Source organism: Haliaeetus albicilla, chromosome 3 (genome assembly GCF_947461875.1).
Source record: "Haliaeetus albicilla chromosome 3, bHalAlb1.1, whole genome shotgun sequence".
NCBI classification, from domain to species: domain Eukaryota; kingdom Metazoa; phylum Chordata; class Aves; order Accipitriformes; family Accipitridae; genus Haliaeetus; species Haliaeetus albicilla.
This window is the reverse complement of record NC_091485.1, coordinates 55,661,739-55,681,120: the sequence shown is the minus strand read 5'-3', so window position 1 is coordinate 55,681,120 and position 19,382 is coordinate 55,661,739. Positions and strand designations below refer to the sequence as shown.

Below are 19,382 nucleotides of genomic sequence, written 5' to 3'. Positions count from 1 at the left end.
TACAAAATTTGGGAGGTATAGATGCTCATGCATGGGGGAAAGCTAGTGATGAGGCGACTACATAAACACTGAGATTTTGGAGGTCAGAAACCTGTAAAAGAGAGGAAAAAAGAAGTATGCAGGTGAGCACACTGTGCCTGGAGCGGGGAGGACAGAACAGAAGTCTTAAGGTGTACGAGAGCCTTCTTTAGCTGATTCTGGTCTCTTTCTGCCCATTTCTCTCCCTAATTTGACTCCCTTAAAAAAGCAAAGGAAATACATTTGGGAAAGCCCTTTCTTAGTTTCCATTTCCTAGTGTCTCTTTTGAAATCCCCAAAAGACATCGAAATTGTGATCCAACTCTATGGTACACATTTGTTTAAATATAATAGATCAAAGAACTTAAGGGAAAAAACATGAAAATGTTTTGAATAAGTCACCCTACCTGTATCCCCATTCTCTGGATCTGCTTTCTTTTCTTCTATAAACAAATGAAAGCAATATGTAAAACAAAAAGAGGGGGAGAGAGAAAATGCAGAAATAATAATAAAAGTAATATAAATCATGCATTCAAAAGGAAAAATGAATAAAACCCACCAAATTAATTTAATTTGTTGAGTTTAGTCGACCAACCAAGTAAGGTGCTCTACATCCAGAGGCATATTCACTGCATGCTAGTGTACACATTTGTGCACTCTTATTGAAGACTTACTGGAGGGAACCCATGGGTATTTTGTGCACTTCCAGAATCATTAACACACTCAACACAAAAGAGAGCAAGGCAGGTGTCAGACATAGTTACTTTACAGTTTCCTTGAATAGGTGACACAAAAATAAAAGTAAAAAATTTGCTTCTGCTGTATGTTTTATGCAGTGCACACACAATATGCAGTTTAATGGTTCAAGCATAAAAATGGAATGTATCAGAATGGTTTTCAGTAATTACTTTAAATCTTCATTGGTTTAATCAATTCTCATAGCTTCTACAGGTTAAAAGGTTCAATAATGATATTACCGTAGCTTGTCTTAGAGTTAAAAAATGATGAAGAACAAAAGACACTAACAGCAATACTCAGAACCCAGTCCATGCACATAAATCCAGCTAACTGATGCCAACAAATATTCTGAATGCACATCAAAGGTTGCAAATGGCTCAGGGCATTCCTCTGTCACAAAGAAATGAAAATACATTGGATCCCTATCAAATAGTTTGGCAGCCCATAAATACTGCACTCTGAAATCCAAGTTTGGTAATTAATGTGAAAGAATTTTAAGTCAAATGAAATTTACTTTAATTAGGAATACATTAACTTTTAAACAGACTCTCTGTTTCTTTTTTCTTACTGTAAGCCAAAATGATACTAAATTCAATTAAAACAATCGCATGAATATGGAGCAACAACCCCCAAGCTACAAACCAAAAATAGCATGCATTATTAGAATTAAATATTTTTCCAGAATTATTGGTTATTGAGGGTTGCTCACAAAATTATGATCTACTTTATAGTACACAGACTGAAGAGGGAAATGGAGCTGTTATGTTTTAAGGAAATAGCATTTTGTAAATGGGTATCAAAGCAGAGGATGAAGTCATACTTAAAGAGAAATCATACAGGGGGAAGGTGGAAGTGTAAGAAAGAAAAATATGCTCCTGCAGAGAGCATAAATAATGCACCACACTTTAATAGGGTCTGGCATCCCATCCTGTGTGGGATCAAGGTTGTTCTTCTGCTGGCAATTCCTAGTTGGAACTGTTAGGCAAATTAATGGGAAACAGATATGGCAAGTCATAAGCCTACACTTTTGGAAATCAGTGGATACCAAATGGGTTCTTGAAATCTCTCCCATTCCCCGACCTTTCCTGCCCCATATTGTACACAGTTTATAAATAAGGCCTTTTGCATTCTTCTGCTTTGGCTTTTGGGTAGCCTGGCTTATATTATCTATGTGGGTTGTAGATATTGCTAGGAAAATAGCAGAAAGAGAGACATAGTTGCTTTTTAAGCTTTCCATTATTATTATTTTTTAAAATTGCTGTCACCAATATAAAAGCTACAAATACAACAGTCTTCTACTGCCTCATTACTTTCTAAAGCAGAAAGCAATTTGATAGCAATACCACTGATTCAACATAATGCAAAATAGATGAAAGTGAAATAAGAGTCATTAAAATACCCTTGAGTTTGAACTCAGACAGAATGATGACATTTCTAAGTTATTTCATACACATGGTGAAAAGAAATCTTTACTTTGCCTGAAATATCATCTTAATACAGAAATCTCATACTATATAGGATAATTCCTTTTTTAAAATGCTTACAAGTCCATTCATCCATACATCTGGATGTCTTTCAACCATGAGTCTTTTAATAAAACCATTGTCAAAACAAGGGAAACTTGAAACCTGTCTGACTTTCACTTGTTCTTCCTCCATGTTTAAAAAGTATATAGAAAAATATTTCCAAATTGACTTATAGAAAAGAATGCCATAGTATTAGCAAGCATAAAATTCTATTAGATTCTTGAATTTTGAAAATGTAATTGAAGTGCTGTGACATTTATTACAAATCTCTACAATAAATAAATCCTTTAGATTTTTACAAGAAAGGTCAGCATAGTGGATCCTACTCTGCAAACTGAGGAGAGTTTGTATTGTGAAGAGCTGTCTGAAGAAGTACTAGAAAGAACAGAAGATTGAACTGAGAAAGATCTCACTTGGGTGGGAAGCAGCAGAACTGAACAATAGTGGTATTGTCCATTGACCAAATAAAACAATGCTAACTTCTCAACTGCAAAGATCTTCACAGCAGCTATGGGCCTAGTCATCACCTCTTAAAAATTCCGAGCAGGTTCAGAATGTTGATACTAAAGTAATTAATGCTTTTGGTTCCCCCCCAGTTATTAGGTGCTCAAATCAAAAAAAGCTACAAAGAGCCTTAATGTCTTGAAAATGCTGAAAACCAGTAAATCACTAAGAGGTGATTTTAAAATGTCTCAGACTAAATCATATAACATCACAAAGTCACCAGTCTTTCCTAAAAATCTTTGTCTATTTCTATTTACATGCTTTCTTCAATATCACCACATCAGTCAATATTTTTCTACATCACTTGAATTAACCTCAGTTTACAAAGTGAAAAGCATATACTGTATCCTGTGGTGTAATTATCTCAATTTAAGAACTAAAGTTTTTCAGAATTAAAAAATTTGGAGAAAAAAACCAATGCTTTCATGAAGGAGACGTTTCTATACATTACAGAAAATAACTATATGTTTTCAGCTTAATCAGAATACAGACATATTGAAATATATTAATGAAATACAGAGATGAACTATAGGGATAGAGAGATTGAAATGCTGAAAGATCCTCTCTCAAAACCTTCTTCCACCATCACAGCTGACATTGCTACCATAATGACCACTGACATTTCATAAAATAGTAGACACAGCCATGTTCCCCTGGTCTTGAAATGGTCTATTCTTTCTAACAGGTATTAATATATCTAATAGGCATCTAACTGTCTGACACATATCTGGAAGATAAAATGAACAGAAGAGAATTCTAATCAAGAGACTCATACAAGAGGGGACTTAACAAGAACTAAAACTGATCTAAAATGGTCTTGATAAGGTATGTTTTCTTGGAAACGTCTTAACTCAATGAGTTCTGGTGTTCTGATGGGAACCTGGAGGTCCCATAGCCAAAGCACCCTAGCAGGCTTCACCCACCTCACCCCAAGAAGTCCCATGGACCAGGGACCCCAAGTCCTTTGGAACAGACCATGACCATCTCCATACATGTCCAAAGAGAGTAACAGTTCCACAGAAGCAGGATCGCAAACTTCTCCCTAGCCATGGAGACTGATGGCAGCATTGAACAATTGCTCAAAAATTGCTGGCTTCCTTGGGAGCATAAGGGGGAGCTTGACTCTGCAGCCTTAAGATTACAGCTGGGAGGTGCTGGGCTTTAATAGTCTTCCTCCCAGGGTTTCTTCCTTCTCTCACAGCTGACTGCCCCAAACTTGAGGTTAGAGTCTGGTGCTCTTGAACTGTCTCTCCCGCAATGATTTTTACCTATGCAGGGATCAGTTCAACAGGTTGGTTCAGGATAGTACTTTCACCTGGGATCCAGAAGAAAGAGATTTGCATCAGCTCAGATTGGGGCCTAAAGTAAACCTAGACTTCCTTGCTTTGCCAAAACTGGTGGATGTGCATCTTATTACAACAGATAGACGTGGAACTCCTTGTTTGTCTCTTGAGTTTAGGCATAAGATAGGACAATGACATAAAATGTTTTGTGCTTCTATTTTTCATATTTGCAAACACTTAAAATCAGCAATATGACCAGTATTTTTATTTATAGAGTGGATAAATTAGCTTCTTTACTTAAATGCTTTATTGAGAATTGAGTCTGATTTTTCAAAATAGTGCAAATCATTAAACAACATTTTATTTTAAAAATCAAATGTCCACATAGGACCCTAACTTTTGGTAAGTACTTTTAAAAATGCTAGCCCAATTTCTTACCAGAGATTTCTCTTGAAATGCTAATTATAAGAATACAGGAAAATCAATTTTATACTGAAAAAAATCCATGAAACAATATTCTTATCAAAACAGGCAAAGGAAACAAGATTATCTCCTAAAAGCAAAATCTAAAAGTTATTTGCTTAAACATCAAAACTTGCCAATTAAAGGACTTGCACTCAAAGGACTACATTTCCTCCTATTTCCAGAGCCATTTAATTCGAATTCTACCTCTAAGAGATTAACTCTAAATTTTGTCATTCTGGCTGTCTACAGTGTGAAAAATGTAACTGCCTAACTGCCACAGGTTTAGCAAAATATCAGGTGATGTGTGATATAAATGGTTGCTGAACTTTGCTCCAGGGCTTTATGCCCAATATGTGGCAAATAGAAAAAAGTTTTCGTTGCAGCGAGCAAGGCTTTTCCAAGAAGTCTGTGATCCACATCACAGTCTGAATGAAAAGAATATGGCTGACGCCTACAGAAATGTGGAACAAGAATAAAAATAAAAGGTTGTTTAAGTGTTTTTCTAGTACTGTTTAAATGAGATTGAAGTGTCAATTACTGCCCTTAAAAGGGAATGCTAGAATGAAGACTATTTCAGTTAGCCAGCTTCCTAGTGGGGGAGCATGCCTTTGCATTCCTGTTTTCTATTTGAGAATTGCTTGATGATTTTGTTGGGGTTTTTTTCTTCTTGGCTTCAAATGTGACACACTAAACAAAGACTGAAACCCGGGGGACATTTCTCACCAATTAAACACATTTTTATCACAATGCTTAAACCATGTTAACAATGTTGCTTTGGATTATTTGCAGAATACATGGCACTGCTTAGTAAAAGAACTGAATAAAATGGTGTGGTCATCTAAGCTAGAAAGTTGAAGAATCTCTAGTGTCATGTGTTCATAAATTGACAGGGTCAGCTTAGGTCTTCATCACTAGGGATAGATCAGTGCAGCTGGTAAAGGACAAAGGTCTTTTGAAGCAAGCTGGGAAGTTCTACTTTGCATGTTTATTAAAGTAATGATTAGGGTTATGACCAGTTGGGGGTTTTTTTATGGTGTGTGGATCCTTTTCCAAAGTGATTTTTGCAGGGTACTCTGTCATGTTTGTCCTTGCTGCCTCATACAAAGGTGTACATACATTTTGGTGGCTTTTGAAAAATACTGAGCACCCACATGGAAAAAGGAAGAAAGAAAGAAGCATGAAGACAGATATTAGCTAAAACACCCTATTTCACTTCTCCAAATAATTCTGGCACATCCTCCCTATATGAATGACATGCAATAGGATTTTTAAAATGTAAAAGAAAAATATCTGAGGGGTCCGTGGGCCCTTACATCCTGTACTCATAAAAATCCACTCAGATCAGCCATGCTATAAACCCTGCATTGTCTTCATGAAAGCCTGAGCACAGTCTTATTGTTACACTCTCCAACATCCTGTTTGCCAAACATGCAAGCTCCCCGGAGTTCCCACCACTGATACACTCCACAGTATAACCACAGAATATTTCACATTCTGATATAGCCACTTCAAAACATAGGCACAAACACTTGATGATAACTATGTCTCTGCCTTCAGAAAAGCAAACAGCTGTTAATAGAGATTCTTCAGCCATTCTAAGAATGCAAGACATCTTCATTAGAACCTACATAACCAGAAATATGGTCAAAGATTTAACCAAAGACCACAAAACCAACAGTGATGTATGCACCTGCATGTAAGACTCAGGAGAATTACAAATTCAACTAGCAAACCTTTACTGACAAAAAAATATATACATAATGCTATTCTGTCTTTTGCACAATTATGGTCTCTTTTTTAATTATATAATCTGGTATTTTTACTGGTTTTCCTTCAGCAGACTGAAGATCAGCCTTTATTTACATGGTTCAGTACAGAGGGCTATTTTGGGGGTTGGATTTTGAGGCCTTTGGTTTCTGGTTTTAATTCCAATAAAAATTAAAAATAAGGACAAAGAGCCTCCCAGCCATCCAATATGATCCATCCATTAGCATGCTAAGTACCTTTAAACTGAATCTGGAGTTTACCTATCCCTTCGGTTTTTGTTGACCGAATACGGATTTAGACTCTTTAAATGTCTCAGTCACAGTCTAAGGCATCAGATTTTAAACACGCCTGTCAAACTAAATATCACAGAAGCCTTCAGAGATGCACAAGTCATTCGATCATATTTGTGCTAAAAAAATGTTACAAATTCCATCCAGAAATTTGGTTTCAACATAAGAAAGATGGAAACAAAACAAAGCACCATCCTGGTCTTTAAAGGAGCGTGTCACTGAATACTGACTATAACAATACCTCAAAAACAGAGGGATGTCATGTTGTGTTTATAAAGGGCAAGTATATCACAGTAGATTCTTGGAAGGCTTGAAAAATCTCTCATGATACTGTACAAGTTAAGAACAAATCCAAATAACTGCTCCTCCTCTTCTACTGCAGTTGATCTCTTAAACTCACTCAGTCTTACAAATTTTTTGCCCTTACTTTCTCCAACAGTTTATTTGCCAGACTCTTCTACTGTTTTGCCCTCCACTGTCCAGGGCTACAAGCTCTTCCAATTTTGTCACCCATCTTTAATAGGGTTTTTTAGTTCTTGTAGGTTTCACCCCCAGCAATCATGTTATTACAAAGAAACATCACTTTCCACAAAAATGATAAAACGCAGGAAAAAATATATTTCAAAGTCTTTGTCTATTTGAATTTCATTCTCAAAGTTAGGAAAAACTCTAATCAATCCTCTGTGTGCTCTTAACATGAGAGTTTTGCTCCAGATAAAAGATAGAGAGCTGGAGACTCTATTTCCCTGCCTTTCATGGCCCTTCAGAAAGGGAGCTCTCCCCACTACTCCATCTTCTTAACTTCCATCCGCCTCCTTAGAAAGCAGCAATGACTGGGCATTGCTACTCCATCTCTCATCCTGAAATAAATCTAGAATTAATTAGCCAGCACAATTTCTGCTACATGTACACTGCCTGCCTTTAAACTGTCATGGATCAGCCTTTCCATAGTATTGATCAATTTTGGGGTATAGTTACTTGAGTGAGCTCACATCTAGACCTAGATTAACTTTGCAAAGTTGAAGAATGTTTTCTGTATCTCATATGTTTGAAGATCACAGTAAGTATTACTTGCAATTGCAAGTAGTTGTTGGCACAACAGTAACTGGTTGGTCTGAACCTTCTTCTTGATGAAAAGATGTCTGCTTCATCACTAAGGTTCTTTGGCAGGCAGGGGCTTATTTCCATTGCTCATACTGAATACACAGGGAGGTGAACAGGCGTATGTCTCCCTAACAGTCTTCACAATACTTAAATCCTATGAAACATATTAAATTATTTCCAAAATATGATTTTAGAAACAATTTGTGAAAAGTTTGCATCACAAAGCTCCTCCTCCATCCAAGGAAAACAAGGTTTTTAAGGATAGCATCATTAAGGATGCTATCAAGCTGTACTGCTGTCAGATAACAAAATTTATATAAAAATTTTATTGCTTGTTAGCTTTCTGAACTTGCTTCTGTGCTTGCAATATACAGTATAAGCTTTGCATGCACTCTCATAGGACTTTTCAATTTAAAAATCTAGATTTTTTTCAGGGAATAAAATTTTCTCATTTTTGTAATTAAAGATTATAATATCCAGAGAGAGGAAATGGCAATATTTTTCTTTCAATACAATATTCACATATTCAGATATTTAGCTCTCACAACACCTCTCGGTCTAATAACACCTAAAATCAATAGCTAATCCTTTAATTCACATGAATGTTTAGTAGCATGGTAAATACCGTGAAAGCCATTTCCTAATGAAGTCTGTAAATGGATAAGCCTAGTTCCACTCTTTTTAAAGCAAATTCTAAAACTATGGGAAAGCATCTCCTTCTAAAGGTATGCCTTTGAAATGTCACCCATGCTTTTAGCTGTGTGCACAGCTGCTCAAAGTGCCTTGTACTGAAACGTGTAAGCTATTTTGTCATTGAGGTAAAACATGGAAGAATACCCATTTCAAATGTACATCTGAAAATATGTTACTATGCACAAAATAAACCAATTGCTCCTGAGTTTAAGGGCAGTAATAATAACTTTTCCAACTGCACTGCTGATCATGCTTTTGCATTTCTGTGATAGACAGTTAAATTTATCAGCGCCTAATACATTTACTTAACACTGTTGGTGAGCTAAACAGTGTTTTGCAAAACTGCATCTGAATTGCAAAGTCGAAAAATTTTAATAATACACAGGTACTGCCTTCTCACATATGTTCAAGAAACATAGGTGATGAAAATATGTGTTTTTCTGAGACACTAGATACCATTTTAAGGTCTGATTTCTTCCAACCCCAAGAATCAGATGGGCTGATTCAATATTTTGATTCAATATATTGATTCAGTTAATAACTCAGAGGAAGGTTCTTGAATAAAAAGGTCCACAACTTTCCTTTTTTTTTATTATGAACAGACAGGAAATGGGTCATTTTTATAATAAAAGAGATTCAGAATCACTGCACAAGAACTGGGAATGGATCATAAGCACAAGGTAAGTAGAGTCAGTCTTTCTAGAGCATAATTTATCGATTTCTAATAGTGGTGATTTACATAAGATGAAATTCAGATCACACTACCAGTTGTCTTCTCTATCCATACTGAGATTTTGTACCCTGTAATTTAAGTGATTTCTGTCTTGAGATTTGTTTAATATGAAAACCACAGCAAGTAACAGCTGCAAGATTCTGTAAAGATAAACTCTGACTCTGATTAGGACAAGAGTAGTACTAAAGGTAAAACTGAGTTCTGAAGGAGCCAGACATGGTAGAGAAAACACAAAAATGTTTGACTAAATACCACCAAAGTTTAATGGACCAGTCAATGTACCCCAAAACTGCTTTAGATTTTAGAAGCTAAATGGCATCCAAGTGGCTTCTCTAATTTGTTGGGATAATAGCAGAAGCACAGGTAATTAATTAGAGCTTTAACACAATAACTGTAAAATTTAAATTTTATAGGTGAGTTTAATTAAATTAAATATGGGGAATTTTGTACATACCACAACTGAACAAGCAGGGAAGTGTGAACAACTACTGCATTTTCAGAGCTAGGATGCCTTGATAGACATTAGTTCTCTGCCAGTAATATCAAGTACATGGAAAATTCAATAAAATGGCAGATTAAAATTCAATATGAAAGGTGAAACCACAAGTAATGCACAATATGAAAGAAAAGCCATGAACAATCCAGCTAAGTTAGAGCTCCTTCAATGTTTTGACTTCTCGCCCTCTCTTGTTATCATAACCTTATGTTTTACACTTTTTGGCATAAGAGAATAGCTTTTGATCACTAACAACTCTACTTCTAATCAAAATAGTTTTTATTCAATGAAGCTAAGTTTGAAAATCCAGTGCATGAAATTTAACTTATTGAAATTGTTCAGTTTTCAAATTATATTCTCCCCAGGGTGAAAAATAAAGCTATATCAGCGTTTCCATAATTTTTGTAGCAGTTTTCAAATGCAAAGATAAAACAAATTATGGATTGTTTTCATGTGCTAGTTGGAAGCACAAAGGCTGTTTTACAGATAATGGAGATGGGAAATAAGAACTGATATGACAGAAATCGAATCAGTTTAAAGTCTTAAGGTATAGCACACATGTCAGTTACCTTTTAATACTTTTTGTAGAGTACATAGTTTATAGGTAATAAAACTTGCATAAGCATCTTAAATTCTTACAGTTTGCCAATATTTAAATATATTGAGGGGGAAGAGAGTGAAAAGTATGTGAGGTGAGCTGTGATAAAATCTATAGGAAAGGTAAAATGAAAAAAATAACACAGAGAAAAGCAGTAGAAGAGACAGACCTGAGTTTCTTCTCCTTGATGATTCCACTTCTTCTGTGATCACATCGTGTAATGTACAGACATAGACAAAGGAGATGGGCGTGAGAGGATGTATTCAGAAGGTTAAAACTGACACTGAGGGAAAGGGCCAAAAATTGTTTTAGAGAGAAGTCTGCAGAGCAGAGTTAGTAAATGGGGAAAAAAATAACACAGACACCAAAAGGAAAAAGAAAGCTGAGGAAGAAGTGGTTAAACTACTGTTGTTGAAAAAGAACAGTAAAGACAGGGTTAGTATAGGAGCTGAGGAAATAATAAAAGTTATAATTGACAGCAAAGTCAATCCTTGTAATGAAGCTGAAGAAAAAGCTGGATAGTAAAAGGTATGTTAACTAGCATAAACACTTTTGTTCATGACGGTTCAACTTTTTGGAACGTTACCTACTTGAACACAAGTATTATTTTTCTCTTTCAAGCATTGAACATTCAGTTTACTGTCACCAATGGGAAGTCTATTATTAGATTTTTCAATTATTAAATTGTTGTAATTTATGCCGAACCAAACTTCACATATCCAAAGCAGAAACCACATTATTTTCAAAAGGATATACAAGCTCAGGAATTTCAGAATCCACATAACACACTCTGGAAAGGACTGCATTACTGTAACACTCTGCCAAAGGCAATATTTGCAAGGCCAAAATACAGAACATGAGAAAAGAGAATGTATAGCTAATAACTCTCATAGTCAATTCAGCAGATACTTTGTCAGAACCAAATGTTACTCTCATCTCACAGAAGTCTAAGTTATTGCAAATGCATGCAAGTTAAATGCCAAAGCAACTATCTCATTACTTACTTTATTACTTCACATTCAAAAACACACTGCCATTTCAGACATGGAGAACATCTGAGGGACAGTGTCATTCCCTGTACTGAGAATCTCTTTGTAGCAAAAGAATGGGAGGAATTCATCTTGAAAAGTAATAATAATTACAAAGAACTGTGAAGCTACCATCATGAGCAGAACAAGTGCATTCTTCCAAAAAATCATCAAAACCAATAAAAAAAAAATCTGTAAGTCCTGATCTAATTTCAACTTGCAGTTTGTTAATGAGTCACAAAACATTGCTCACAATTCATTAACTCTGCAGATGTTAGACTAAGAATTGCAGAAAAGTTCATATACCACAAAAACATGCTATAATTCTATCCACATTTTACAGTCAATATCAAGATACAATTGAAAAAAGCAAAATTAGAATAAGCAATATAAATCAATAAAATGAAATGAAAGATAACACTAAATTTCATCTGATAACCACAGTGTTCTATAGTTAAACAGTTTTATTCTATAGCTGGCAGATCATAATTTTCATCTACTAGCAAATGCCAAGATGGTACCAAAACTTTGTTGGAAACACAAGCAGCTTGTAACATATATATTTAGAATGCATTTTTAGGCAATTAAATTTGCTTACAGAATGAACACACTAAGTGCTATATATGAGATATGCAATATGAAAGCATAGCACAAAGGATGCTATGTTTTCACATGTTAAAAAAAAGTAATGGCGTATAAATATCTTCATCTGGGCAGGAACAATGAATCCATAGGATGAAACACAAAGAAGCAAATGCAAAGACCTACTTCTCCCTGGTGTGTTACAGCTTGTATTAACACAGTGTAGCTGTTAAATAAATAAATAAATAAATAAATTACTATTACCACCACCAAACCAGCTACACTACTTAAAATTTTCTGAAAAATGTTTTCTATTACGTATCTACAACCCTGAAGCGAGCACTCCTACTATGTCAAAAACAGTTATTAGAAAGTCTCTATCATGACCCCCTTATACTTAATTTATTCTTTTTAATAGCCATAAGAATGCATAGCTTTGAGACATATACTGCATTAAGGTAAATCCTTCCCAAGAAATTTTCAAAGGATGTTTGGAATTAGGAATATGCATGGTATGGTAATGCAAGGCATCCTAGTAGTGTCAGTAGGGCTCAGCATGGACACGACTGAATACCAGGGAAGCTCTCTTTGAAGATTTTAGAACCAAATGACCAGTATTTGGCTGCATATCAGTCACATGTACCAATACTTTTTAAAAATTGCATTTTTAAAAGTCCTCATGCAAAGTATTTGTTACGGAAAAAAATTATTTACACATCAAAGCAGGAAACAAAAATTATTTTTAATTACAAACATTTTTCAGTTTTAAGTTTTAACTGATAAAATATATTAGAAGAATAATTCTAATAGACGCCAGAGAGGAAAATAAAAGATAATAGATATCACAGAGATATTGTCTCTCATCTCTTGTGATAAATGGCTTATAATATTTTTGTATTAATTGTTGCAAATATTAATGACTTAGTAGAAGTTCTGGCATGGTAATGCACCAACTTCTTTCAATTAATGATGATAAGAAGTACTAATAGACTGACTAATTTAGACACAATAGCACTTATGTGAATCAATCTCCTCCTGATTAAGAAGCCATGCCATAAATCCCAAACAACAGTTGGAAAATTCTTTGGCTCTGTAGCTTGTAATCCACTAAAATAGATCTTTGTTGATAGAAATACATTAAAATCTGAGAACAAAATCACGGAATGAAATTCTATTAAATTTACATCATGTCAATAGGCAGTCTTCATTTGCATAGTTATTGCTTTGTTGTGGAACTAGCATTTATTTGGATCAATTGTTCATCTTGACGTGTGAGAGTAGTATGTATAAGGATATTATACACAGATTTAGAAACAAATGAGACTCTCAATGAATAAACATACAAAGTAAATGCAAACCAGGTATTGTACTGCAAGTCTGAATAAAACAAGGCAAATACCATCTATTTTATCATGCTTTGATACAGAACTCTGCATTGTAAGTAATGTCACTTATGAAAGAGAAGTATTTAGGAACTTAGTGTTCAAAAAACATGCTTGAAACCTTACACAGCAAACATGCCCATCTAAAAATCTAAAAGCAGCATAGGACAAAGAGATGTAAGGTAATTACTCTTTTTTTTCCTCAAGGCTTTTCTTAATTTCAGTTTTCTCTTCTCCTTTAAAAACAAAGATCTTTCACTGCATACAGGGTCTCAGAAATTCCTGTGACTTCCAGATTTGGAAAACCTCATTTCTGGACACATTTTTCACAAAATAAGATGTGCAATAGCACAATCAAATAGGCATTATCTTAAAACATGGAGGAGACTTTAAGATAGAAATGTTCTATAGAGTCTGTATCTTCCATAAATACACGTCATTAGTCTGGATATGATTAGATTTGAAGAATGACATAATGCATCTAACTCTCAGGAAAGATGTTCCCTGACACCATTCAAAATCAGCAATGCTAAGGATACAGATAAAAGAGGAAGAGTAGATAGCAGAATAGTAAAGAGCAGAAATATTTGTTAAAAGATTTAGAGTGAAAGTCTATTTGACTACATTGAGGTGTGAATAATATCAGTTTTCTTTAATCTTCTTTAACAGCATTAAGCCACATCTTCCAGTTACCCTCCCTGTAGATACAGAGCCTGTTCCACACTTCTGAATTTGTTTTAATGAGGTAATTCCCTACTAGTTAAAGGTGAGTTCTTTATCTTGAAGTGTATATCCATACACACAAAATCACAGGTGTATACTGGACAGATGCTGACATTTTTCCTCAAAAATACAAGCAGAGGACTAACTAGGATAAAGAAAATACAGGGAAGACAGAAGCAATACATTTAATTTTGCAATTACATAATATACTCCATGTAAAATATACGCTATACATAATATACGCTATGTGAAGACAGTAAGAATATGGAAAATGTGGGTTATTCCTACCCAAAGATATGGATAATAGAGAAGGTAGAAAACAACACACAAGAAGAAATACTAAATATTCTCAGTAGCATGAACTCTATAAATCAAATGAAACCATGTAGACTGTATTACTTTTTCATAAGTCTCAAGAGATAAACTAAATAAATAAGGAATTCAGAGAGAGAGCTTTTATGATTTTGTTTCTCTGAATAAGGTTCACATTATAATTTTACAAGTGGAAAAAAGACAAAATAGTAACATTTCAAAATATTAATGCACTGTAGTTACACACTGGATTTGAAATATCATAAATCCTGAAAAGATAATAAATGTCACTAATAAGTTAGGTGATTCGGGTAGTCAAACATCAATACTACAGAAATGATACCTAACAGAATAGATACAAATACACCCTCTATTATCAATAAAGGGTAGATGAGCTATCCTAAATCAGATATCTCCGTATTCTAAATCTATTCTCATCCTAGTGATGTCATGAAGTTTTACCAACTACAGAATCAGATTGTGCAGGAGATCATAGTTAAGACTGCAGGAATGGTTTCCAAAACACGAAAAAGCAGTAAAAGGATATACACAAAAAGGTGTGTGGTTTGTTTGTTAGACATTTTCAGGCCACCTCGCTATTTGTGATCTATCATGAATTACGATTATACCCTGAATTAATGCAATTTGGCTAGGACACTCAAGTGCAATATTTGACTACATCTGTGCCCCACTTACACTGGGACTGCAATTCCCATCCAGAGAGTCCCTTTTTCTCTCTCAAATCCAATTCTTTGTTACTTTGGTACAGGCTAGGCATATTGTCTTTCAAAGTGGTATAGGAAAAAAATGAAAGCAAATCTTTAAACAATCAAATACATGAGAGGACTATCTGTTTTAAACACACCATTTATTAACTGCAAGAAGAGTCCCTGGGAAGTGTGCAAACACTCACTTTTTTTCCAGAAAACAATTAGTCATGCCATATATTCAATCTATATTACTTCTCACTTGTCACAGGTTAAAAGATCCTCATAGATTCAACATGTAGTTCTTTTTGTAAACTTTAACCACGTCACTGCTTTTCAGACTCCACAGCATCCTCATAAGATCCTTTTCTGTACCTTCTTCCCCAGCCCTTCCACAGCACACTGAAACTTGCATCAGGGCCATGGATTTTTTCTTCTTCTCTTTCCCAATCCATTTCTTTTGAAAACTGTTCTACTGCCCAGTCACTTTACCTCTTCAGCAATCATAAACTAGTCCATGACTCCACTCTGCTCCTCTCCTTTTCACAAGCTGGTGATTTTATACCAGCCTTCTTCTTTAACCATAATTTTGAATTTACCCAATGCTCATGATGTCATTTATACGAAGTACTAGCATGCTCTCCTCTCTCTGTCCTATCATTATTTTGTCTTTTCTAGCCTCATTCTTTACCCATTTCTAACCATATCTCCCTTTTCATAATTTTTGATGTCATACTTTCAATTCTGACTACAAACGACTTTTAAAATAACCACTACTTTGCTTTGAATTTTTTTTGACTACTGTTTTACTACTTCAACTGATTCCATGGCGATAGATAAACTACAAAATTATAGTCACATTAAAATTATTTCTGAAAGGCTTTGTCTATGTACAGTCAAGGAATACTTCCACCCAGGAGAGAGACATAAATGTTCCATGGATAAAACAAGCCATGATTCCCTTGAAACTGAAAGACAATCTATATATATAAAGACTTACATTTGTAAGCATGCATTATCTTTGTATTTTCTGATATGTTTAACCTACCATTGTTATGATTCCTCTAAAATTTTAGTACTATATTAAAGAAATACAGCTTTCCCCCCAATAATTACAAGGACACTCCATTTTTGTTTCATTCTATTCCAAGATGTATGAATCCATTTCAACTTTTCTGTCTGCTTTTGGTCAGTCATATTAAAACATGTCAGCACTTTCCCACGGTTCTGTTCTTCAACTGTTGCTTAGAAATTAAAAGTGTCTGTGGCAAAGGTTGGTTATTTGATGACACTGCAATCTTCTCAACAGGCAACGATAATGAAACCATGATGGGATGGTTTTCAGATAATCATCAAATCTACTGTCTCCAAGTAGGAAAAACGGGGGAAAACCAATAGTGTTTCCTTTCCTATCTCATGAAGGTAGTTTCTGCATTACCTGTATCATCTCTGGATGGAGACACAGTTCTGCATCCATCTTCCAAAACTTTGGCTAGTGAGACTGATTGAACACTTCAGAAATAATTGACAGGGAACAGAAATGAGTATCACTTCCTTGGTACTCTAAACTACGTGCTTTCTCCCTTTCAGTAACCCTGACAGGTTCAAGAGAGACTAGTGATGATACTAGCTGAAAATAATTGCTCTTTAAGAAAAACAGTATCTTGCCTAACCTTATCTCTATCAGTACAGGACACATTCCCTACCCATAGCCTATTTCTTTTCCAACTTCTTCTCTTAAGGCCTCACATACAAAAATGCAAAACCATGTGAAAATGTTTGCATGCTGTGCTTTTCTTTCTTTTTTTTTTCTTCACTAACCAAGGAAATGTGATTAGAGGACTAGAGCTTTGTTCACTTTCATATGCCATCTATTACAGCTCAGAGGCAGGGGTGCTGAAAGTTGAAATGCTTAATAATATTAGATAGGAACAAATAACTATTCCACATGCTCTTTGATTCGGTGGTGTCCTGAGAATGCAGTATTCTCTGACAGAGTGCTGACATCGGCTAAAGGAAGGGCACACACAATCAAGACATGTCTTGAATTTTGATACTATGCTTACCTATGATGCAATTTTACACTTCCAGTCCTTCAAAATCTTTGTATAAATACAATTGACTCTTTGTAATATATGGAACAATAGTTTTGCAAATTGCCTTAGAACTTAGAGATTATGGGCACTGTTAAGACAACATGTTAATTTCTGATATTCAGGAACAGGAATTTTATCAGCATCTTCTACTGAAAAGCCTGAAACATAAGAACCATTTTACTACTTTATTTAATGACCTTAAATTGTCCTCCAACAAATTTGTTAATCTTATGTCTAGTCATGCATATTTCTTGAATATTAATGCTTCACATGATACAGTATTACTGTTATTTTTTCTGTTACTTGGAACTATTTTTATTATCTATTTATGTTTTTATCCACAATTTGCTCACAGTCTCAATTCTTCACTCAAGGTATTTAGGTAACCAATATCTATTTTTTCTCACAGATTTTCATAGCTATAATACTGCCACAGCTATTTCCATGTGACTAGTTAGGTCAAATACTTGACAGACAAATGAACTTAAAAACAGGCTAATCTTCCAATAACAGGCTATAGCAGAAAAATCATATGAAAAGGCAATCAAAACAGGGCAACAGCAATATGAGGTGCCCATATTCCTCCTTGCTTCTCTCTTCAGGCTGCCAACTGCAGCCAGGGATTAAGTTGTATTAGTATGACCTTGCTGTTTTCTGTGCAAGCAGAACATTTAAAGGATTCGCAGATGAAAGGAAGCACAGTCCTGTGCAGAGGGTAGATCCCATATTGGAAAGCTTCAAGGAATTTGAAGCTTCCTTATGCAGATTCCGTCAGGCTACATCAGTGGTAGATCATGGTCACAGATAGAATATATCTCAACACCCAGGGGTGAATACAGTGTTATGGCACTTCCAGATGTCCTGACTGCTAAGCCTTGGAAATGACCTAAGTGTTTGTAGTGATATAGGGATGTCTATAGGGGACAGTAGTGTGCCATGCATAGCAGATGATGCAAATCCTGGGAGCTGCATTGATTTGTTACACTGGTACAGCTCTCCTTCTACCACTTTAGTACATAAGGCTTTTTGACAAACAGAGAGAATCAGTTTGGAAAAGCATCCTAGGAATGTAGGTATGCACTAGTTGGTGCCCACTGTAGGGTGTTCAGAACGACCTCAGACATTTCTGCCTCACGTATCATTGTCCCATGTGAATATACCATGGAAGACATTACTGATAACATAAATCAGAGCAGAATTTATGTTCTTATCAGGCACCAGCCCTCACAGAAAGACCTAGGACTGCAGACTGTAGAACACAGTTTTTACTCAACTTTGTATCTAGTCTAGACTTCGGCAATTGTGACTGTGGCTTTCCAAACCAATTCTGTGTATTCCCAGCAGCACTGGAGATCAGTGGCACTGTCCCAGAGGGAAAAATAGATAAAAATCAGATAAATATTGTTTTAATATACAGAACACTTCTGAAGTGACAACTTTTTAATGTCCATATTTGTTTCTGATTTCTATTTTTCTGGGTTTTTTTGTCTTACAAGATCTCAGTCGTTCCAAAATCTAGAATGCCTCAAGAGCAGCATCTAACAAAATATGGCTCCTGTTGCTAAAGAAATGGGGAAGGTGGCTCTAAACAAGTATTGCTAATAACCATGAATGTGCCATCTGCCTAGACCACAGTTCTAAGCCCACCTCAGCTGGGAGATGGAGATAATGTTCTTACCTAGCTACTATGTAAGGGAAAAGTCTGGGCAGAGGCATTATTCTGCAGAAGTCACCCTGGAAAGACAACAGCAAATGTCTGTAGACATTGTATTTTGAATCTGTCATGCAATAGTTAAAATACTCAGCTGGAAAAGAAGATAAATTACATTCTGATCCTGACTCTTACAAGCAGTACTTGTTTTATCCTGTAACTTCCTCTGATGCATTAAGAAGTCAGGGAATGGGAAATGCAACTGCAGGTGTGGCCTTTTGCAGCTAGGTTCCCTAAGTTACACAGTCAATCCAGATTTTGCTGCTCTTCAGTTCTGACTCTGGCACTTTTAGCTGTACAATAGTTAAGCTTCAACAAAAAATGTGGAAATGATCAGCATGTCAGTGAGCCTAAAACTGAGATTACAGCATTAATTTAGGAGGTGGCACAATTGGCCAATCTTGTAAACTTTAACATGTGTGATTGGGAAAAATGTTATTAGAGTGAGACAACCAATATGCCCAATAGAGAGAGATTTGCAGCCCAAAATGGAACCTAAGTATTCTTGGAACTGAAAAATTCCCATTCATTTGAGTAGACGTGGATCAATCTTTTAAAGATTCTATTCCTTTCTCTTTTCTTTTCTCTTTCCTCTTCTCTTTCCTCTTTCTTTTCTTTCTTTTCTTT

At 35.3% G+C, this 19,382-nt stretch overlaps 1 protein-coding gene across 49 annotated transcripts in view; it reads right to left on the bottom strand.

Moving 5' to 3' along the window:
- Positions 1–19,382, bottom strand: part of RIMS2 (regulating synaptic membrane exocytosis 2) — a 491,423-nt gene that overhangs the window by 101,662 nt on the left and 370,379 nt on the right. For 34 of the 49 annotated variants that reach the window (XM_069779840.1, XM_069779830.1, XM_069779826.1 and 31 more), the window contains 2 exons: positions 10,384–10,416; positions 425–460 (listed from right to left, as the gene is read on the bottom strand). The exons of 1 other annotated variant lie outside the window; for it this stretch is intronic. In XM_069779840.1, the coding sequence (XP_069635941.1) occupies positions 425–460; positions 10,384–10,416 (69 nt within the window). The remainder of the gene's footprint in view (positions 1–424; positions 461–10,383; positions 10,417–19,382) is intronic. 14 more of the 49 variants (XM_069779846.1, XM_069779838.1, XM_069779874.1 and 11 more) reach the window with 7 other exon arrangements.